Source organism: Chlorocebus sabaeus, chromosome 9 (assembly GCF_047675955.1).
Source record: "Chlorocebus sabaeus isolate Y175 chromosome 9, mChlSab1.0.hap1, whole genome shotgun sequence".
NCBI classification, from domain to species: Eukaryota; Metazoa; Chordata; class Mammalia; order Primates; family Cercopithecidae; genus Chlorocebus; species Chlorocebus sabaeus.
The window spans coordinates 46,849,192-46,872,858 of NC_132912.1; the positions used below are offsets into that span (position 1 = coordinate 46,849,192).

The 23,667-nt window shown below is 46.2% G+C and overlaps 1 protein-coding gene and 1 non-coding gene across 16 annotated transcripts in view; both read left to right on the forward strand.

The window, feature by feature from the left end:
* ZNF487 (zinc finger protein 487) overlaps nucleotides 1-23,667 on the forward strand; it is a 44,211-nt gene that overhangs the window by 15,262 nt on the left and 5,282 nt on the right. The window contains exons 2-6 of one of the 15 annotated variants that reach the window (XM_037986546.2): nucleotides 2,881-3,100; nucleotides 3,578-3,732; nucleotides 8,100-8,192; nucleotides 20,864-20,986; nucleotides 21,246-21,341. In XM_037986546.2, coding sequence (XP_037842474.2) covers nucleotides 3,708-3,732; nucleotides 8,100-8,192; nucleotides 20,864-20,986; nucleotides 21,246-21,341 — 337 coding nt within the window. In that variant the 5' untranslated portion in view covers nucleotides 2,881-3,100; nucleotides 3,578-3,707. Of the gene's footprint in view, nucleotides 1-1,010; nucleotides 3,101-3,577; nucleotides 3,733-7,133; nucleotides 7,222-8,097; nucleotides 8,193-9,827; nucleotides 9,945-20,798; nucleotides 20,987-21,245; nucleotides 21,342-23,667 lie in introns of those variants that run through there. The other 14 variants (XM_073018935.1, XM_073018934.1, XM_073018932.1 and 11 more) reach the window with 14 other exon arrangements.
* Nucleotides 4,638-4,699, forward strand: LOC119620033 (U7 small nuclear RNA). Its single transcript, XR_005236429.1, has one exon. It is a non-coding gene; the product is annotated as a U7 small nuclear RNA (small nuclear RNA).

Below are 23,667 nucleotides of genomic sequence, written 5' to 3' on the forward strand. Positions count from 1 at the left end.
GCGATGTCTGCCTGCTGGCAATGATCAAAGTTAGGATTCTGTCCTCCCACAGAGACTGGGAGACCGAGGCCTTATCTTTCCCAATCACTACATTTCAAAGCAGTGGCTCCTCGAGGAAGCAGTGTTCCTTGAGAAAGACACTTCTGAGCTGTAGGAGATACACACATGCATACACATACACAACGTGTATCACATAAACATCTCAAAGGGACAGAGGAAAGATTCATAATTGTAAGTCCTTTTTACTAAATGCTCTAAGAGAGGGCAGTCAGGGGCCTATGGTCCAATGTTGGCAAGAACAGTAAGTTACCCTGGCAGCACTGAGATTTCTCAGGCAGGCAGTTTAATGGTGGGGACTGGGGTCATCCTGGGAACACAGGCTATGCTGCTAGAAACCATGCCAATTTGTCTCTCAGTGCAGAGTTTCAGATGGAGTTATGTGGGGAGAGTTCTGCAGTTCTCAGTAACCACAACATTGTATATCACTGGAAGATGAAGCCCACACAACTACAGATGTTACTGTTTCTGGGTGAGCTGAATAACAAACTTACAGTGAGCAGTCACCAACAGACAGAAGTGATGTGACTGGTTACTGATCATGACATGCATTTGTTTTTTTTGTTTTGTTTTGTTTTTTTTACATGCATTTGTTATTAATATAATGATGTGTAGACTGAAGAGCTAGCAGCCAAGCCTGCACTTTATGCGAAGACTCACAGTTAATATACTGTGTACTTGAAATTTGAGTTGTATTGTTGGGGGACTGGTGTTATTAAATCATGGTGACTGAAATTCGTGCATATTAGAACTGTACAAAGCAAGGGTTGCCTGATGAGTATAATGCTCTCATGTTTTATGGGAATTTATACAGATTTAAAACAACATGAATAAATATTTGAAAGTTGTATGTTATGCACAAGGTTTGAAATAATGCAATTCTTTTAATATTTTAAAAAATCGTTAGGACTCAGATTTTCTTTTATCTCTTCTTTTTTTTTTTTTTTTTTTAGGGACGGAGTCTTGCTCTGTCGCCCAGGCTGAAGTAGAGTGCAGTGGGATGATCTCAGCTCATTGCAACCTCCACCTCCTGGGTTGAGGCAATTCTTCTGCTCGGCCTCCTGAGTAGCTGGGAATACAGGTGCACGCCATCACGCCTGGCTCATTTTTTGTGTTTTAGTAGAGATAGGGTTTCACCATGTTGCCCAGGCTGGTCTCAAACTCCTGAGCTCAGGCAGTCCTCCCGCCTCAGCCTCCCAAAGTGGTAGGATTACAGGCGTGAGCCACTGCGCCTGGCCCTCGACTCACAGATTTTCAAAGTACTTTTAAACAGTAAGCCGAGAACAGTGTTTATTATGACTATACTGGTCTCCTTTCACTAGCTTACAAAATTTAACTCCATCACTTGTCAGTCTCCTACAAATGCCATCTATGTGCTTTGAAACTTGTGAATGATCTGCTGATTTGTGCTATTTTAATATTCAATGTTGTTGAAAGAATAGTTTTTAAACCAAGTAATGCAAAAATTCATTTTAGTGTAACATTAATGCTTGTGCTGTAAAACATGCTGGAAAATCGATAGCTCTGGAATAAACTTTGGATTTTTAATTAAAATTGATTTTGATGTACTTGATGCAGTTAAATTGGTAGAGACTAGTCTGAAAAGCTGAGAAAAGATAAAGTAGAATTAAAACAAAATTTCCCTTATTCGTAGAACCATGTCAAGAATGCATTCTCTCTACACCTATTCCAATGGGAACTTTAGCACTTGATTATGCAGGGAGTGAATCATGCCAAGTCTTCACATACACATTGCTTCCATCACTGCTGTGCAGTGAGCCGTGACTGCGCCCCTGCACTCCAGCCTGGGCAACAGAGCCAGACCTTGTCTCAAAAAAAGTCCTCTAAGGGATACGAGGCTGTTTGTGATAGTCGTTTTCTTTTAGTTTGCACTTTTATTCACCCCCAAATTCTGTGTATTGCAAGTAAGTCTCAAATTTTGAGAAGCGAGCACCATCCCATTGGCATTGTGATTACAGCTGCATCACAAAGCCGCTTTGCTTTCCGGAGGAATCCATGCGCCACGGGCTCTTTCGCTTTTCCATGCCTGCCGTGCAGGCGTCCTTTGCGGTCTTTTGTCTGCGACCGGGTCAACGCCTGACGCGCCCCCGCCCAGCTAGAGGACGCGGGGCGGGGCGGGGCGAGGCGAGGGTTTGTAGCGGAGCCTGACGGGAAACGGCCCCCCTGGGTCCGTAGCGCGAGGCACGCCTGTGACAGCGACGGGCACTGCTGCACATGCGCTGCCCATTTCCCGTAGTGGCAGGGCTGGGCCGCCGTCGGGTCACCTTTGGAGTCAAAGAGCACGCAGAGCCCGCGGGAGGGCGGGGCCGCGGCCTTGGCGCTTTGGTGCGTAGGAGACAGCGCGCCAGGCTGGCAGCAGGTCATGGCGGCATTTGCCGCTCTTGTGCCGACGCTACTGCGCACCCTAGTGGGGACTACGGGAACGCTTCGCGCTCCAGAAGGGAGGCGGGCACCGCCCGCTCTAGCACAGCCGGGGAGCTGGACCTCGGGGCTCACCGCTCTGCCTGTCCACTAAAAGCCCATTCGGCGGAAGTCCAGCGTTGTGTCGTTACAGCACTGAGCGCCAGACATCGTTGCCAAGTATAATGCCAGCTCCGTTTTATCGTGGGGCACTTGTAGTCAGGGTTTGTGGGCCCGCATTTAATAATGGAGGGCCCCAGGCCTCGTCTGAACCGTCCAGCCAGTGTGTCCTCAGTCGTCTTAATGGGTTTTTGAAGGACCAACCCGACATTCTGGGGCACAGGGAGTCCCACGACTTAGGGCCCTGATGTAAGCCCCAAATAAAATGATTTTGGCCCCTAGGGCCAGTTCCTAATTTCTGAAAACAGAGCAGCACTTGTGAGGTAGAGGAAGCATGGCCCACCTGAATGGAAACCTCTCACCAGAGTTTTCACAGCAGCAGAGGACGAGGCTGAGAAAGAACACGACCCAGATTTGCATGGAGAGATGCAATATGTAATGCTTGTGCTCCACAAGCCATCCCAGCTGACTCAACGGGAGTTTTGCTCCAGCTGTCAGAGAGGTGAGCTGGGCCTAAGGCTAGGGTCAGGCTTGCCCAGGAAATGTCTCTCCATCTTCAGGGTTGAGAGAACCTGGTTGGGAGGGAAAGAAATGCTACCTACTTCTAAGAAAATTATTTTTCTTTTTCTTTTGAGATGGAGTGTAGCAGTGTTGCCCAGGCTAGAGTGCAGTGGCGCGATCTCGGCTCACTGTATTCTCTGCCTCCCGGGTTCAAGCGATTCTCCTGCCTCGGCCTCCCGAGTAGCTGAGATTACAGGCGCATGACACCACGCCTGGCTAATTTTTGTATTTTTAGTAGAGACAGGTTTTCACCACGTTGGCCAGGTTGGTCTCGAACTCCTGACCTCAGGTGATCCGCGCACCTCCACCTCCCAAAGTATTGGGATTACAGGCGTGAGCCACCACTCCTGGCCAAGAAAATTCTGTCTTCAACACCCCAACGGCCTTTGAATTTTTCTGAATTATCTACTCTTTCCAGGTCCTGAGCTCCCCGTGCTATGCCCGTTACCACAGTGGCCTTGAGAGATGTGGGTGCTTCCACCATGCTTACTCAGAAAGTAGAGGAGGAAACAGCTTCCTGGATTACCAATTTCTGCCTGACATGAAAGATGAAAACCACTGAACTCCAGAGAGGTGAATGTCCAGGTCATCCCATTCATTAGCTATTCCAGAGGCTGAGGCAGGAGAATCCCTTGAGCTCGGAAGGCGGAGGTTGTAGTGAGCTGAGATAGAGCCACGCACTCCAGCCTGGGTGACAGAGTGAGACTCCATCTCAAAAAAAAAAAAAAAAAAAAAAAAAAAGCCTAGCGTGGTGGCTCATGCCTGTAATCCCATCACTTTGGGAGGCCGAGGCGGGGGGTGGGGGCGGGGAGCTGCCAGATCACAAGGTCAGGAGTTTGAGACCAGCCTGGCCGACATAGTGAAACCCCGTCTCTACTGAAAATACAAACAATAGCTGGGCATGGTGGTGCATGCCTGTAATCCTAGCTACTCCAGATGCTGAGGCAGGAGAATCAGCTAAACCCGGGAGGTGGAGGTTGCAGTGAGCTGAGATCACCTCACTGCACTCCAGCCTGGGCGACAGAGCAAGACTCCATCTTGGGAAAAAAGAAAAGAATTTCTCATGAGACAGCTTGAACATGCGAGTTGGAGGTTGCAGTGAGCCGAGATCATGCCACTGAACTCCAACCTGGGCAACAGAGGGAGACTCCGCCTTAATTTAAAAAACAAACAAACAAAAAAGAATTTTTCATGAGACATTAAGATTTACAGCTCTTTGCTGGGCGCAGTAATCCCAGCACTTTGGGAGGCTGAGGCGGGCGGATCATGAGGTCAGGAGCTGGAGACCATCCTCGCTAACACGGTGAAACCCCATCTCTACTAAAAATACAAAAAATTAGCCAGGCGTGGTGGGCGCCTGTAGTCCCAGCTACTCGGGAGGCTGAGGCAGGTGAATGGGGTGAACCCAGGAGGCGGAGCTTGCAGTGAGCCGAGAACCCGCCACTGCACTCCAACCTTGGCAACAGAACTAGACTCAAAAGAGTTACGGCTCTTAGAATTTGTCTAGCAGGCTTTCCACTTTTTGCCAGTGTGAACCCAAAATATCTGAGATGGGCCTCAGTTAATTTAGAAACTTTATTTTGCCAAAGTTGAGGACATGCGCCTATGACAGCCTTAGGAGGTCCTGATCAGACATGCACCAATGTGGGCAGAGCACACTTTGGTTTCATACATTTTAGGGAGACTTGAGACATCAATCAATATATGTAAGGTGAACATTGGTTCAGTCCGGAAAGGAAGGACAACTGGAAGCAAAGGTGGGACAACTTGGAGGGCAGGTGGCTTGCGGGATCTTAGGTAGGTAAGAGACAAATAGTTGCATTCTTTTGAGTTTCTGATTAGCCTCTTCAAAGGAGGCAATCAGTTTTGCATTTATCTCAGTGAGCAGAGGGGTGACTTTAAATAGAATGAGAGGCAGGCTTGCCCTTAGCAGTTCCCAGCTTGACTTTTCTCTTTAGCTGAGTGATTTTGGTGCCCCAAGATTTATTTTCCTTTCACACTGGAAAGCCCCTTAAAAAAAAAAGAGTTATTGGCATTGAAGTCTAAAAAACATTCTTTTTCCAGTTTTCCTGTAGATGGCTTAGTAGACAGTCTTCAGTCTTTCAATGAGTACCAGAAATCAGTGCAGTCTGCTGCCTGTAATTGAGTACTTTGTGCGGGTGGAGTACTCCAGTCAGTGCATTTCTAGGGATGGAGGCACTTTGGTCCATAGACCTGTTTCTGATGGTCCTGCTTGATCCAGACATAGAAGCTGAGATAGCTGCATGAAAGAATGGATTATATCACCTTCAGATAAACTCCTTAAATGTATGCATAGATTGTACAACAGCAAGGTTAAAGCTGTATTTTCTGGCAAGTATATCTCCACGTTTCCCTTTCTCATTTTGAACAACATGGCTTGCTGGTTCTGCCTGGTAGGGGTATCCAAATGTCATGGATACTTTAGTGTTTGCCTTAATTGAGCATTCTGTCCAGTTGATGCTCATGTTTAATCTCCCTAGAATGTCTTCTCAGTTGGTTTCTGATCTATTCCTTCCTCTGTAATTATTTCTTTTCTGTCTTGTCGGTGAAGTCTTCTTCCTCTTCCTGCCTCTCATTATTGCTGTTTCCAAGGTATCCAGTCTCTCTTCCTCTCTCTCTCTCTGTCTCTCTTTCTCTCTTTTCTTTCTTCTTCTTTTTTTTTTAGGCATAGTCTCACTTTGTCACCCAGTCCAGAGTGCAGTGGCATGGTCTTGGCTCCCCTCATCCTCTGCCTCCCAGGTTCAAGTGACCCTCCTGCCTCAGCCTCCCGAGTAGCTGGGACTATAGGCGTATGCTACTACACCCAGCTAATTTTTGCACTTTTAGTAGAGACGGGTTTTCACCATGTTGGCCAGGCTGGTCTCGAACTCCTGACCTCAGGTGATCCACCCACCTTGGCCTCCCAAAATGCTGGGATTACAGGAGTGAGCCACTGCACCTGGCCCTTGGTTTGCTGAGACTTTTTATCATCCAGTGGGTACTGAATTTGAACTTTTAAAAAAAAATTTTTAAGTCGGGTCTCACTCTGTCACCCAGTCTGGAGTGCAGTGGTACGATCACAGCACACTGCAATCCTCTGACTTTAGTCTCCCAGGTAGCTGGAACTACAGGTGCACAGCACAATGCCTGACTAATTTTTTTATTTTTTCTACAGACAGGGTTTTGCCGTGTTGCTCAGGCTGTGAGTTTAATTATTATTATTATTATTATTTTTTTCTGAGACAGAGTCTTGCTCTGTCGTCCATGCTGGAGTGCAGTGGCTCAATCTCGGCTCACTGCAAGCTCTGCCTCCTGTGTTCACAACATTCTCCTGCCTCAGCCTCCCGAGTAGCTGGGACTACAGGCGCCCGCCACCATGCCTGGTTAATTTTTATATTTTTAGTAGAGATGGGGTTTCACCGTGTTAGCCAGGATGGTCTCGATCTCCTGACCTCATGATCTGCCTGCCTCGGCCTCCCAAAGTGCTGGGATTACAGGCGTGACCCACTGCGCCCGGCCATTTAATTATTATTATTTGTTTTTAGCTAATAGACCAGAAGAATGAATTTAATTATTATTGAGATGATTATATTGTTTTCTTCTTTTTCAGTGGATTGATTGATATTAAGCTATGGATCGAGTTAATTTTGTTAATGTTTTCATTTTCAAATGTTAAACCAGCCTATTTTCCAGGAACAAAGTTATATTGTATTTTTATCCTTTTAAAATATATTCCATGACAAATTGTTAGATATTTTTGTGTCTTTGTTTCTGAAAGAGTCTGTTGTTTTCTTTCTTTTTTTTTTTTTGAGACCAAGTCTTGCTCTGTCGCCCAGACTGGAGTGCAGTGGCATGATCTCAGCTCATGGCAACCTCTGCCTCCTTGGTTCAAGTGATTCTCATACCTCAGCCTCCTGAGTAGCTGAGATTACAGGCGTCTGCCACCATGCCCAGCTAATTTTTTATATTTTTAGTAGACACGGGGTTTCGCCATCTTGACCAGGCTAGTCTTGAACTCCTGACCTCAGATGCCATCCACCTCAGCCTCCCAAAGTGTTGAGATTACAGGTATGAGCCACCACGCCTGGCTGTTATTTTCCTTTCTTAAAAGTCTTTTTTTTTTTTTTTGAGACAGAGTCTCACTCTATTGCCTAGTCTGGAGTGTAGTGGCGCTATCTCAGCTTACTGCAACCTTCGCCTCCTGGGTTCAAGCGATTCTTGTGCCTCTGCCTCCCAAGTAGCTGAGATTACAGGCATGCACCACCAGGACTGGCTAATTTTTGTATTTTTAGAGAGACACAGTTACACCGTGTTGGCCTGGCTGGTCTTAAACTCCTGTCCTCCAGTGATCTGCCCATCTTGGCCTCCCAAAATGCTGGGATAACAGGCGTGAGCTGTCAAACCTGGCCTCTTCTAATATTTATTTATTTATTTTTTGAGACGGAGTTTCACTGTTGCAGCCCAGGCTGGAGTGCAGTTGTGCGATCTCTGCTCACTGCAACCACCACCTCCCCGGTTCAAGCGATTCTCCTGCCTCAGCCTCCTGAGTAACTGGGATTACAGGGGTTAGCCATCACGCCCGTCTACTTTTTGTATTTTATAGTAGAAACAGGGTTTCACCATGTTTGTCAGGCTGGTCTCAAACTTCTGACCTCAGGTGATCTGCCTGCCTCGGCCTGTGTTGGGATTACAGGTGCGAGCCAACGTGCCCAGCCCAGCCTTTTGTTTTTTTGAGACAAAAAACAAAACTTGCTCTGTTTTGTTTTTGCTCTGTTTGTAACTTGCTCTGTTACCAGGCTGGAGTGCAGTGGTGTGATGATCATAACTCACCTCTCCCTTGAACTCCTGGGCTCAAGCAATCCTCTGATCTCAGCCTCCTGAGTAGGTGGGACTACAGGCATGTACCATAATGCCTGGCTAATTTTTTGTATTTTTTTTAGAGATGGTGTTCTGGTATGTTGCCCAGGCTGGTCTTGAACCCCTGGGCCCAAGTGATCCTCCTGCCTTGGCCTCCCAAAACATTGGGATTACAGGTATGAGCCACTGCCCCTGGCCTTTGTTAGGTGTTTATATTAATTTTATGCCTGTTTCAGAAAACATGTTTAGTATTTTCTCTTTATTCTCCATAAGTGCTTGTGTAAGTTTGGTGCTATTTATTCCTTATTGCTTGTAAAATTACAGCAGTGAATTTTTCTAGGGTCTGGCTTTTCTTTATGAATAGTTTTAAAATTATAGATTTAATTTCTTTATATTAGGGAAATTATCCTTTAGAACTTGATACAAGTCCAAGTTGTTTCTTTCTACTTTGTCATTTGTCATCCCCAGGTGGGTGGCAGGTGTGTTTGTTCCAGGGCAAAGCTATGTCTCACACACACTAATTCACATAACCCCATTCAGACCAAAACTTGTTCACAGTTTACTTTGCTTTTTGTCTCTTTATCTCCAAGGTTGGTCTGTAGGGAGCTAAAAGCCTTAAGGCTATCCCAGTCCTTAAGGCTATCCCAGCAGTGACCTCTAGTGGTGAAATCTTCAGTCTTCCTCTTAACATGACTTTCTTTTTTAAAAATTAATTATCTAGTGAATTACTCTTTCTGTTTGTTTGTTTGTTTGTTTTTGAGACGGAGTCTTGCTCTGTTGCCCAGGCTGAGTGCAGTGGTGCGATCCCAGCTCACTGCAACCTCTGCCTCCCAAAGTGCTGGGATTATAGGGTTGAGCTACTATGCCCAGCCCCTCTTACGTGGCTTTCTAGCCACATTTGATATCATTGATTACAGGCACACCTCGTTTTATTGTCCCTTGCTTTAATGTACTTTGCAGATATTGCGCTTTTTTTCTTTTTTCTTTTCTTTTTTTTTGTTTTTTTTAACAATTGAAAGTTTGTGGAAACCCGGCATTGAGCAAATCTGTAGACACTATTTATTTATTTATTTATTTATTTATTTATTTATTTATTTTTGAGACAGAGTCTCCCTCTGTCACCAGGCTGGAGTGCAGTGGCTTGATCTCAGCTCACTGCAACCTTGGCCTCCTGGGTTCAAGCAATTCTCGTGCCTTAGCCTCCTGAGTAGCTGGGACTACAGTTGTGTACAGTTGGCATCAAGTGATCTTCCCACCTTGGTCCCCCAGAGCCCTGGGACTGTAGGCATGAGCCACAGTCTCACAACTATTTTTCTTTTTGAGCATGTGCTCATGTTGTGTGTCTGGGTCACATTTTGGTAATTCTGGCACTATTTCAGACGTTTTTATTATTATCTATTATGGTGATCTGTGATCCGTGATTTCTGTTATTATTGTAATTGTTTTGAGATACCCTAAACTGTATATAAGTCAGTTAAAATTAACAAATGTTGCCTGTATTCTGACTGCTTCACTGACTGGCTGTTCCCCTTTCTTTCTCCCTTTCTTCTTGCCTCCCTATTCCTTGAGACACAACAATATTGAAATTAGGGTAGTTAACTACCCTGCAGTGGCCTCTCAGCGTTCAAGTGAGAAGAAGAGTCATACATCTCCCACTTTAATTCAGAAGCTAGAAATAATTAAGCTTAATGAGGAAGGCATATATCAAATGCCAAGACAGGCCCAAATTAGGCCTCTTGTGCCAAACAGCCCAAATGTAAATGCAAAGGAAAACTTTTTTTTCTTTTCTTTTCTTTTTTGTTTTGAGACAGAGTCTCACTGTGTCACCCAGGCTGGAGTGCAGTGGCACGATCTCAGCTCACTGAAACCTCTGCCTCCTGGTTCAAGTGATTCTTCTGTCTCAGCCTCGTGGGTAGCTGGGATTACAGGTGCGTGCTACCACACACGGCTAATTTTTTGTATTTTTAGTAGAGACTGGGTTTCATCATGTTGGCCAGGCTGGTCTTGAACTCCTGATCTCAGGTGATCTACCTGTCCTGGCCTCCCAAAGTGCTAGGATTACAGGCGTGAGCCATTGTGCCTGGCTAGCATATTGTTTATAGCATGGTTTGCTGAATTTTTTTTTCTTTTCTTTTTTTTTTTTTTTGAGATGGAGTCTTGCATTGTCGCCCAGGCTGGAGTACAGTGGCGTGATCTCAGCTCACTGCAACCTCTGCCTCCCTGGTTCAAGTGATTCTCCTGCCTCAGCCTCCTGAGTAGCTGGGATTACAGGTGTACACCACCACCCCCAGCTAATTTTTGTATTATTAGTAGAGATGGGGTTTCACCATGTTTGTCAGGCTGGTCTCCAACTCCTGACCTCGTGATCCACCCACTTCGGCCTCCCATAGTGCTGGGATTACAGGCATGAGCCACCACGCCCAGCTGGTTTACTGATTATTTTAAACAAATTATTGAGTCCTAATGTTCTGAAAAAAATATTTGTTTCAAAATGTTACTGCTCATCAACAACTAGTCACACAAGAGCTGTGAGGTATGAAATTAATGTTGTTTTCATGCTTACTAGCACGCGTACATTCTACAGCCCGTGGATCACAGAGTAATTTTTTTTTTTTTTTTTTTTTGAGACAGAGTTTCACTCTTGTTGTCCAGGCTGGATTGCAATGGCGTGATCTCGGCTCACTGCAACCTCTGCCTCCTAGGTTCGGCGATTCTCCTGTCTCAGCCTCCTGAGTAGCTGAGATTACAGGTGCCTTGGCAGTGCCTTGCAGTGGTGTGACCTTGGCTCACCACTAATTGTTTTGTATTTTTTTCAGTAGAGATGGTTTCACCATGTTGGCCAGGCTAGTCTTGAACTCCTGTCCTCAAGTGATCTGCCCACCTCAGCCTCCCAAAGTGCTAGGATTATAAGCGTGAGCCACTGCGCCTGGCCAAGGAGTAATTTTGACTTTCAAGTTTTATTTTTTATTTTTCTTTTTTTGAGATGGAGTGTCGCCCAGGCTGGAGTGCAGTGGCATGATCTCAGCTCACTGCAACCTCCGCCTCCCAGGTTCAAGGGATTCTTCTGCCTCTGCCTCCTGAGTAGCTGGGACTACAGGCACACGCCACCACTCCTGGCTAATTTTTGTATTTTTTTTTTTTTTTTTTTTTTTTTTTTTTTTTTTTTGAGACGGAGTCTTGCTCTGTTGCCCGGGCTGGAGTGCAATGGCCGGATCTCAGCTCACTGCAACCTCTGCCTCCCAGGTTTACGCCATTCTCCTGCCTCAGCCTCCTAAGTGACTGGGACTACAGGCGCCCGCCACCACGCCCGGCTAATTTTTTGTATTTTTTAGTAGAGACAGGGTTTCACCATGTTAGCCAGGTTGGTCTCGATCTCCTGACCTCGTGATCCGCCCGTCTCGGCCTCCCAAAGTGCTGGGATTACAGGCTTGAGCCACCGCGCCCGGCCAATTTTTGTATTTTTAATAGAGACAGGGTTTCACCATGTTGGCCAGGCTGGTCTCAAACTCCTGATCTCGTGATCCACCCACGTCGGCCTCCCAAAGTGCTGTTTTGCAGGCGTGAGCCACTGCGCCTGACCTTTAACTTTTATTATTTAAGAAATAAATTTATGGCCAGGCGTGGTGGCTCATGTCTGTAATCCCAGCACTTTGGGAGGCCGAGGCGGGTGGATCACCTCAGGTCAGGAGTTCGAGACCAGCCTGGCAAACATTGTGAAACCCTGTTTCTACTAAAAATACAAAAATTAGCTGGGCATGGTTGTGCATACCTGTAATCCCAGCTACTTGGGAGGCTGGGGCAGGAGAATCACTTGAACCTGGGAGGCAGAGGTTGCAGTGAGCCGAGATTGTGCCACTGTACACCAGCGTGGGCAACAGAGTGGGACTGTATCTCAAAAAAAAAAAAAAAAGGAAATTTGTAAGGCTATAGCCGCCATGGATAGTGATTCCTCTGATGGATCTGGGCAAAGTAAATTGAATACCTTCTGGAATGGATTCACTGCTCAAGATGCCACTAAGACCATTCATGATTCATGGGAGTAGGTCCAAATAACAACATTAATAGGAATTTGGAAGAACTTGAATCCAACCCTTATGGATGACTTTGAGGGATTCAAGTCTTCAGTGGAGGAAGTCACTGCAGATGTGGAAATAGCAAGAGAAGTAGAATTAGAAGTGGAGCCCGAAGATGTGACTGAATTGCTGCAATCTTATGATAGAACTTGAACAGATGAGGAGTTGCTTCTTATGCATGAGAGAAGAAAATTGTTTCTTGTGATTGGATCTATTCCTGGTGAAGATGCTGTAAACATTGTTAAAATGACAACAAAGAATTTAGACTTAAATAAACTTAGTTAATAAGGCAGCAGCAGGGTTTGAGAGGATTGAATCCAATTTTGAAAGACGTTCTATGGGTAAAATTAAACAGCATTTTGTGCTATAGAGGAATCTTTCATGAAAGGAAGAGTCGGCCGAGTGCAGTGGCTCATGTCTGTAACCCCAGCACTTTTGGAGGCTGAGGCAGGTGGATCACCTGAGGTCAGGAGTTTGAGACCAGCCTGACCAGTATGGAGAAGCCCCGTCTCTACTAAAAATACAAAATTAGCCGGGCGTGGTGGCACATGCCTGTGATCCCAACTACTCGGGAGGCTGAGGCAGGATAATCACTTGAACCTGGGAGGCAGAGGTTGCAGTGAGCTGAGATTGTGCCATTGTACTCCAGCCTGGGCAACAAGAGTGAAACTCTGTCTCAAAAAAAAAAAAAAAAAAAAAAAAGAATCAATCAGTGTGGCATACTTGTCATTTTATTTTAAGAAATTGCACAGCCATCCCAGCCTTCAGCAAACCACCACTCTGATGAGTCAGCAGTCATCAACATTGAGGCAAGACCATCTACCAGCAAAAAGATTATGATTCACTGTAGGCTCAGATGATTGTTAGCATTTATTTTATTTTACTTTATTTTTTGAGACATAGTTTGGCTCTTTCACCCAGGCTAGAGTACAGTGGTGTGACCTTGGCTCACTGTGACCTCTGTCTCCCGGGTTCAAGCGATTCTCCTGCCTCAGCCTTCCGAGCACCTGGGACTACAGGCATGCACCACACCCGGCTAATTTTTGTATTTTTGTAGAGACGGGCTTCCACCATGTCGGCCAGGCTGGTCTCGAACTCCTGACCTCAGGTGATCCACCAGCCTCGGCCTCCTAAAGTGCTGGGATTATAGGCATGAGCCACTGCGCCTGGCCAACATTTATTTATTTATTTTTAAAAATACAGACGGGGTCTCTTATGTTGCCCAGGCTGATCTTTGACTCCTTGGTTCAAATGATCCTCCCACTTCAGCCTTCCAAAGTGCTAGGATTACAGGCATGAACCAGTGTACCTGGCCTGCATTTTTAGGCCATGGAGTATTTTAAAATTAGAATATGTCTGTATGCAGTGGCTCATGCACTTTGGGAGGCCAAAGTGGGCAGATCACTTGAGGCCAAGGGTTTGAGACCAGCCTGGCCAACATGGTGAAACCCTGTCTCTACCAAAAAATAGAAAAATTAGGTGGGCATGGTGGTATACTCCTGTAATCGCACGTACTCGGGAGACTGAGGCATGAGAATTTCTTGAACCTAGGAGGCAGAGGTTGCAGTGAGCTGAGATCACACCACTGCACTCCAACCTGGGCAACAGAGCGAGACTCTGTCTTCCAAAAGAAAAAAAAAAAATTAGGACATGTACATTGGTTTCCTAGACATAATGCTATTGCATACTTAATAGACTATAGTATAGTGAAAACATACCATTTACATGCATGGGAAACCAACATACTCATGTGACTCAAGTGACATTTGCTTTATTGCAGTGGTCTGGAACTGAATGCACATTGTCTTTTAGGTATGCCTGTGTTTTTCCCTTCTGGTTGATTTTCTTCACTTGGCTTACAGGACACCACACTCTTTTAACTTCCCCTTTTAATTTTGTTTTGGTTGGGGGAACAGTGTTTTACTCTGTTGCCCAGGCTGGAGTGCAGTGGTGCCATCACGGCTCACTTTAGCCTTGAGCTCCCTGGGCTTCGGTGATACTCCCACCTTAGCCTTCTGAGTAGCTGGGACTACAGGTGCATGCCACCACACCCAGCTAATTTTTCTATTTATTTATTTAGAGACAGAGTTTCGCTCTTGTTGCCTAGGCTGGAGTGCAATGGTGTGATCTTGGCTCACTGCAATCTCCACCTCCCAGGTTCAAGCGATTCTCCTGCCTTAGCCTCTCGAGTAGCTGGGATTACAGGCATGCGCCACCACACCTGGCTAATTTTTTGTGTTTTTAGTAGAGATGTGGTTTCTCCATGTTGGTCAGGCTGGTCTTGAACTCTCGATCTCAGGTGATCCACCCACCTCGGCCTTCCAAAGTGTTGGGATTGCAGGCGTAAGCAAGCACGCTGGGGCAATTTTTCTATTTATTGTAGAGATGGGATTTGCCACGTTGCCCAGGCTGGTGTGGAAGTCCTGGGCTCAAGCAGTTTTCCTAATTTGACCTCCCAAAGTGTTGGCATTATAGGTGAGAGCCACTGTACTTTGCCTTAACGTTTTCCTTTCTTTTTTGAACAGCGTCTCACTGTCACACAGGCTAGAGTACAGTGGCACAATCATAGCTCATTGCAGCCCCGACATCCCGGGCTCAGGTGTAGGTGTTCAAGTGATCCTCCCACCTTAGCCTCTCAAGTAGTTGGGACTACAGGCATGCACCACCACACTAATTTTTGTATTTTTTTTGTAGAGACAGGGTTACACCATGTTGCCAGACTTAACTTTTAACTTTCCTTCTCTCATTGTTTGCTGGTTCCTCCTTTTCTTCCTGCCACTGAATGTTTATGTGTAGTCCTTGGTCATTGCGATGCAGGATTTTTCTTGGCCCCTTTGTTGGACTCGTGACAGGGCTGTCCCATTTAATCGGCCCACTGCGCTCAACCCCTTGCAGGATGGAGCACGTGAGTGAGTGCAGGATCCGGCTGGCTGCTCTGGGCACTGGCAGGAACAAGCTCCGTGTCCAGAATGGCCAGCCAGATCCGGCACTTGCTCGCACACATGGATGGCGGTGCCAAGGTGAGGGTGCCCACAACCCCAGAATCCTAGAGGAAGTATTACAGTGCTGTCTTAGTTTTGCTGTCTGCAGACAGCTGTGTGTTAGCAGCTCAGTTGGGCCTTTGCCTCGTTGCATGGGGTGGCTGCCCTCCTCTGGTGAGGACAAAGGACCAGTGTGACAGTCTTTCTACGTACCCGCACTCGGTGGATCCTGAGCTCTCGTCTGGTGTCCAAGAAGAATGAAGTCACACAGGCAAATTGAAGGATAGTGAAGGCAGATAATTTTATTGAGCAAAGAAAATGGCTCTCAGTAGAGAGGGGAACTGGAAAGGGAACGGGAAGGGTAGGTTGCCTTCCCTGAAGTCAGGTTGCCCCTTGCCTGAAGTCAAGCCATCGCTCTGAAGTCAAGCTGTCTCTCTGAAGTCAAATCGTCTCTCTCTGAAGTCAAGCTGTCTCCCCCTCTGCTGACTGAGTCGGGGGTCTTTCTTTATGGGACTCAGAATGGAGAGTGTGGGCTCATTGGTTTGTGAGTATGCAAAAAACGTTAAAGTGAAGACACCACTCAGTGGTGGGCATGCCAGTGTAGAAAACCAGTTAGGAGAGGTCGGGCGCGGTGGCTCACGCCTGTAATCCCAGCACTTTGGGAGGCCAAGGTGGGCGGATCACGAGGTCAGGGGATTGAGACCATCCTGGCTAACATGGTGAAACCCCGTCTCTACTAAAAAGACAAAAAATTATCCGGGCGTGGTGGCGAGCGCCTGTAGTCCCAGCTACTCGGGAGGCTGAGACAGGAGAATGGTGTGAACCTGGGAGGTGGAGCTTGCAGTGAGCCGAGATCGCGCCACTGCACTCCAGCCTGGGTGACAGCGAGACTCCGTCTCAAAAAAAAAACCCAATTAGGAAAGGGTAGCTATATATAAAATAGATGAAGAGCGGGGATTAGAGGAAAGCATGCCAAAGAGGAAGACAAGTTCTCAGTCTGGTCTGAGGATTTAACTTGTATCTTGGCTTTCAGGCTTTAAACTGTCTTTGGCTTGGAGGTTGCACTGGGGACCTGCCCCTATTTACCTTGGCATTTGGCTGCCTCCTTTTGTTATCACTTGTACTTTGTCTGGCCGAGGCCTCTCCCTTGGCAGTGTCTTGTCAGCAGTACTCTCTGGGGCCTGATCCCTCCTGGTAATCTCTCCAGCTCAGATTTCTTCTTACACTTTGGATGCATATATTAACTGTCCACTCCACATCTCTGCTTGAGTATTTTATAGGCCCAAGCTCAACATGATTAAAACTGGCCTCTTGGATTTTCTCTCCCAAACCCACAACCTCTGGGGCATTCCTTCGCCTTCTTGTTTGATAGCAGACCCGTTGGAATTATTTTTGACCTGTTTTTTTCTTGTCTTACACATCTTATTTGTCAGAAAAACCTCTGGGGCATACATCCGGAATATATCCACAGAGTCTGACCTTTTGCAATCCTCTCCATGACATCTTTTGCCTGGATTACAGCAACTGTTACAGAGCAGTCTTGCTGCTGCTCAGACCTTGGCCTCTGGCTTAGCATTTAGAGTGCCTGTGTAGGATGAGTCAGGTTGCTAAACAGCAATCCTCTGCCCAACATCTATGTTTTTTACTGAGTAAAAGCCAAAATTCCACCAGTGGGTTATGTGGTCCATTACATCTCTGACTTCACTTCCTTCTCAGCCTCTTGATCACTGTGCTGCAGCTCGACTTGCCTTCTTGCTGGATGTACTAGTCATAACACCACCTTTGTCTTTGTACCAAATGTGTCATTTTTCTGGAGTATGTTTCCTAGGGAGCCTTCCAACTTATTCTGTTATAATTTATAAAGGATTTATAATTTATAACCATTTATAATTAAATATTAAATATGTCAACCATATTTAATAAGTTGATCATTGGCTGGGTGGGTGCAGTGGCTCATGCCTGTAATCCTAGCACTTTGGGAGGCTGAGGCGGGAGGATCACTTGAGCCTGGGAGGTAGAGGTTGCAGTGAGCCATGTTTGTGCCACTGCACTCCAGTCTGTATAACAAAGCGAGACTCTGTCTCAAAAAAAAAAAAAAAAAAAAAAAATTGATCATCCTTTGGGACTTGACCATATATTAGGACACTTTTTTTTTTTTTTTTTTTTTTTTGAGACAGAGTTTCCTTCTTGTTTCCCTAGACTGGAGTGCAATGGCGTGATCTTGGCTCACTGAAACCTCTGCCTCCCTGGTTCAAGCAATTCTCCTGCCTCAGCCTCCTGAGTAGCCGTGCCTGGCTAATTTTTTTGTATTATTAATAGATACAGGGTTTTACCATGTTGGCCAGGCTGGTCTGGAACTCCTGACCTCAGGTGATCTGCCTGTTTCAGCCTCCCAAAGTGTTGGGACTAGAGGCGTGAGCCACCACGCCTGGCATAGGACACTATTTAACTCTGTTTTGGGACTTTTTCTTTTCACTGGAGTATTTTTCTTTTTATTAGAGGAGTTCATAATAAACAATAATATCTAGTAAGATAAGCCCATTTATAATTTTTGTTTTAGACATACCTGTTTTTCCTTTTTTTTTGAGATGGAGTCTTGCTCTGTCGCCCAGGCTGGAGTGCAGTGGTGTGATCTCAGCTCACTGCAAGCTCTGCCTCCTGGGTTCACACCATTCTCCTGCCTCAGCCTCCTGAGTAGCTGGGACTACAGGTGCCAGCCAGCATGTGCGGCTAGTTTTTTGTATTTTCAGTAGAAACGGGGTTTCACTGTGTTAGCCAGGATGGTCTCGATCTGCAGACCTCATGATCTGCCCACCTCAGCCTCCCAAAGTGCTGGGATTACAGGCATGAGCCATCACACCCGCCCCCCCCACTCCCCCACCCCCGCCCCCTTTTTTTTTGAGATGGAGTCTCACTCTGTAGCCGAGGCTGGAGTGCAGTGGCACAATCCCGGCTCACTGCAGCCTCCGCCTCCTGGGTCCTGGTTCAACCAATTCTGTCTCAGCCTCCCAAGTAGCTGGGATTGCAGGCATGCGCCACCATGCCCAGCTAATTTTTTTTTTTTTTGTTTTTTGTTTTTTGTTTTTTGAGACGGAGTCTCGGTCTGCCGCTCAGGCTGGAGTACAGTGGCCGGATCTCAGCTCACTGCAAGCTCCGCCTCCCGGGTTCCCGCCATTCTCCTGTCTCAGCCTCCCGAGTAGCTGGGACTACAGGCGCCCGCCGCCTCGCCCGGCTAGTTTTTTGTATTTTTAGTAGAGACGGGGTTTCACCGTGTTAGCCAGGATGGTCTCGATCTCCTGACCTCGTGATCCGCCCGTCTCGGCCTCCCAAAGTGCTGGGATTACAGGCTTGAGCCACCGCGCCTGGCCGCCCAGCTAATTTTTGTATTTTTAGTGGACAGAGTTTCACCATATTGGCCAGACTGGTCTTGAACTCTGACCTCGTGGTCCGCCCGCCTCAGCCTGCCGAAGTGCTGAGATTACAGGCATGAGCCACTGTGCCTGGCCCCTTTTTTCCCGTTTAAATAGAAATTCAGTGGATCTCCTTCGCCTTTTTTTTTTTTTTTTTTGAGACAAAGTCTTGCTCTGTCGCCCAGACTGGAGCGCAATGGTGCGATCTCGGCTCACTGCAACCTCTGTCTCCCAGGTTCAAGCGATTCTCCTGCCTCGGCCTCCTGAGGAGCTGGGATTACAGGCCACCTTTTTTTTTTTTTTCCCCCCAGAACCAAATGTCAGCTCACCTTCTCCACCTTTTATAAAAGCAACTTAAGAACAACAGCCAGGCTGGGCAAGGTGGCTTATGCCTGTAATCACAACACTTTGGGAGGCTTGAGGTGGGAGGATCCCTTGAGCCCAGGAGTTTGAAACCAACCTGGGTAACATAGTGAGACCCCATCTCTCCAAAAATTTAAAAATCAGCCCAGTGCAGCGACTTACGCCTGTAATCGCAGTACTTTGGGAGGCTGAGGCCAGCAGATCGCTAGAGCCCAGGAGTTAGAGACTAACCTGGGCAACATGGTGAAACCCTGTCTCTGTGAAAAAACAAAAAAATTAACGGGATGGTGGTATGCATCTGTAGTCCTAGCTACTCAGGAGGCTGAGGTGAGAAGATTGCTTGAGCCCAGGAGGTTGAAGCTGCAGTTAGCTGTGTTCGTGCCACTGCACTCCAGCCTGGATGACAGAACAAGACCGTGTTTCAAAAAAAAAAGCAGGGGCTGGGTGCGGTGGCTCAAGCCTGTAATCCTAGCATTTTGGGAGGCTGAGGCGGGCTGAGGTCAGGGGTTTGAGACCACCCTAACCAACATGATGAAACCCCGTCTCTGTTAAAAATACAAAAATGAACCAGGCCTAGTGGCACACCCCTGTAACGCTAGCTACTCAGGAGGCTGAGGCAGGAGAATTGCTTGAACCTGGGAGGTGGAGGTTGTGGTGAACCGAGATCGCGCCATTGCACTACAGCCTGGGTAACCTTCCTGGAGCCCCAGGTACTTGGGAGGCTTAGGCAGGAGTATTGCTTGAGCCCAGGAATTCGAGGCTGTAGTATGCTATGATCATGCCTGTGAATGTACTCCAGCATGGGCAAAACAGCAAGACCTGGCCTCTAAAAGGAAAAATGATTTATTACCTATATTTTGAGACAGGAGTCTAGCTCTGTCACCCAGACAGGAGTGCAGTGGCATGATCTTGGCTCACTGCAACCTCCACCTCCTAGGTTCAAGTGATTCTCCTGTCTCAGCCTCCCTAGTAGCTGGAATTACAGGTGTGCACCACCATCCTTGACTACTTTTTGTATTTTTAGTAGAGACAGGGTTTCACCACGTTGACCAGGCTGGTCTTGAACTTCTGACCTCAAGTGATCTGCCTGCCTTGGCCACCCAAAGTGCTGGGATTACAGGCGTGAGCCACCACGCTCAGCCTAGGTTTTTTTTTAAATCAATTTTCTTTTTAAATCAATTCTACTAAAAGGCTGCCACCTCACAGATTGACTACCAGGCCACCACACAGGATCTTAAGAGGCCAGGCTCCTCCCCCCTGCACAAGGCTCAAACTTCCCCTGCCTCCACCTCATCCTCCCAGTACGCAGGTGGGTCCTCAGTCTGTTGCAGGCATGTGCAGACAAGACCCTGGGCAGATTCCCTTATCTGCAGAAAAGCATCTGGTGTAAACACTTGTGGGGTTGGTCGGAGTTTCTCCGGGGACCCCCCCTTGTCTACCTCCTGCATCTATCACTAGCGGGACCTCATATAATTTTTGTGTGAATTAAGAAAGTAAGCTGGGCATAGTGGTTCACATCTGTAATCCCAGCACTTTGGGAGGCCAGGGCAGGAGGATAGCTTGAGCCTGAAGTTCAAGACCAGCCTGGGCAACATGGTGAGATCTTGTCTCTACAAATAAAAAATTAGCTGGGTGTGGTGGCGTGTGCCTGTTGTCCCAGCTACTTGGGAGGCTGAGGTGGGAGAATCGCTCGTGCCCCAGTGGTCAAGATTGCAGTGAGTTGTAATCATGCCACAGCACTCCAGCCTGAGTGACAAAGTAAGACCCTGTCTGAAAAAAAAAGCAATCAGTATACCAGCAGGATATTGGTATACCAGGATTTCTCATTTTCCTACAATGTATAATATTAATAGTAGGCATCTTATGTAGCATTTTCTCTTCAGCTATCAACAGTGAACATGACAAGGTGTTAGATCTCACACATGTTGTGTGTTCTCCACTTCTGATCACTATAGAATGAAATGTACTGTTCTAGGGATCAGTGTCCTTCAGTGATGTGGCTTTGGGCTTCACCCAGGAGGAGTGGCAGCATCTGGACCCTGCCCAGAGGACCCTGTACAGAGATGTGATGCTGGAGAACTACAACCTCCTCCTCTGTACAAAGACGTGATGCTGGAGAACTACAGCCTCCTCCTCTCAGTGGGTAAGGATTGTGTAATTTAAAACTCCAAATAACATTTATTTCCTTTTTAGTTGCTGATTGCAGATGGTTTCTTTGTATGATTATGAGTTAAAGGCTTGAAACTCAGGAGTTGAAGCTTGATTGATCCCTTTTGGGCACTGTAAAAAATATCTGTGGTGTTTTCCGTAATGAAATGCTCAAGTGGACCTATTTTTGTGCAGGCACAGCTTTGTCCTCCACAGGCTATCTGGCCCATGTCCTGTGTCATTTTCATTCACAGGGTATTGTATTACCAAACCAGTAGTGATTTGCAAGTTGGAGCATGGAGAGGTGCTGTGGATATTAGAGGAAGAGTCCCCAAGTCAGAACCACCTAGGTGAGTTAATAAGTATATAGGAATCTATAATCCCAGGGAGAAATTGGATCCTAGGGAGATAGTTCACATATTGACATCTTTGAAATTTTTCAGAAATACGTTTTTAGAGTTGCCAGAACTTTGGAAGTGACTAAGAAGAGCTGGCCTGCTTGCCTCAGATGTATATATTATTACACACCAGCAGATAACAGCTAAATGATCTTCGTTTTCTTCCAAAATCTTAATCCTTGCCTCTCTCAGTTTCGTCAAATGAATGTCATTTGACTCTTCCTTCAATTTCAGTTATCTTCTTTTCATCATATATTATGTATGTATTCAATACGTATTAATTTGGCAGCTACGATGTTGGCAGTTCCATCTGTGTTAGAGATATAGCTCTAATACCATGGCTGTGTTCTATTGGTAGAAAAGAATGAGATGTAGTGTGCGCTTTGTGGAAGGGCCTTTTTGAAGTCAGTAGTTTAATAAACACAGATTTGAATCATGTGTCAGTGGAATATTCTGGCCAGATGGTATATCCTGTGTCATGAACCTTAGGCCAGAGTGTCATGTGTGCAGGACAGCAGTGAGCCGGGCTGGGTGGAAGTCGGGGTAGTGGGGAGCATGTGAGAGATGCTGTCAGACAGACTGCTCACTGGGGTACTATATATTTGGAAGTTGTAGCCAAAACAGAATTTACTGCTAAATTGCATTATGGGCATAAGAAAAAGCTAATAAGCATGATCTCAAAGGTTTTATGCTGAGGCACTGGCTGTGTGATGATACCATTAACTGGATGGGAGAAAATGGGGAGAAACAGTTTTGGAAAGAAATAAGAGATAGACACATAAATTTAAACACACATTCTTTGTATAAAATAGTAATGATGCCCAGTTGGATGTAAAACAATAAAAATAAAATACTGAAAAATAATCCAACATGTGAATCAGTTACCAGTTGATCTGAATTGTGTTCTAAAATCCTTTCTTTTTTTTCTTTTTCTTTTTCTTTCTTTTTTTTTTTTTTTTTCTTTTTTTCTTTTTTTTTTTGAGACAGTCTCTCTCTGTCACACAGGCTGGAGTGCAGTGTTACAATCTTGACTCAGTGCAACCTCTGCCTCCCAGGCTCAGAGATTCTCATACCTCAGCCTCCCTAGTAGTTGGGACCCCAGATGGTGTGTATCACCACACCTGACTAATTTTGGTATTTCTAGTAGAGATGAGGTTTTGCCATGTTGGCCAAGCTGGTCTCAAACTCCTGGCCTCAAGTGATCTGCCCCCCTTGGCCTCCCAAAGTGCTGGGATTACAGGTATGAGCCACTGCACCTGGCCTCTAAATTCCTTTCATTGTTAAGAAGAAATACTGTTGCATTAAATATAAATGGTAACATGTAATGAGTAAATGCTAAAAGAAAGTAATATGTGTAATTTCTAGACTTTTAAAAAGAAGAAAATGGAAAAGAAAAAAATTAAATGTATTGGATTAGACTAAAAAAAAAAAAAAAAAAAAAAAGACCAATGAGGCCGGGCTTGGTGACTCAGGCCTGTAATCCCAGCACTTTGGGAGGCCGAGACGGGCGGATCACGAGGTCAGGAGATCGAGACCATCCTGGCTAACACGGTGAAACCCCGTCTCTACTAAAAATACAAAAAACTAGCCGGGCGAGGCGGCGGGCGCCTGTAGTCCCAGCTACTCGGGAGGCTGAGACAGGAGAATGGCGGGAACCCGGGAGGCGGAGCTTGCAGTGAGCTGAGATCCGGCCACTGTACTCCAGCCTGGGCGGCAGACCGAGACTCCGTCTCAAAAAACAAAAAACAAAACAAAAATGAAAGAGTGGGGAAAGGCAGGTAAAAATTAGAACAACTGGAAACTCTTAAGTGAAAAAGAGAAAACCAATCCAGTTATTTTAGAAGTCATAATACAGTTAAAGGGGCTAAACCATCTTATTAAAAGATAGATATTGTCAAATCAAAAACCAAGTTATATAAGCTCAGTGTGGTGGCTCACTCCTGTAATCCCAGCACTTTGGGAGACCAACCCAAGAGGATTGCTTGAGGTCAAGAGTTTGAGACCAGCCTAGGCAGCATAATGAGGATCCATCTGTACAAAAAATGAAAAATTAGGCCAGGCCCGGTGGCTCCTGCCTATAATCCCAGCACTTTGGGAGGCCAAGGTGTGCGGATCACCTGAGGTTGGGAGTTCAAACCAGCCTGACCAACATGGAAAAACCCCGTCTCTACTAAAAATACAAAATTAGCTGGGCATGGTGGTGCATGCCTGTAATCCCAGCTACTCGGGAGGCTGAGGCAGGAGAATCACTTGAACCCGGGAGGCGGAGTTTGTGGTG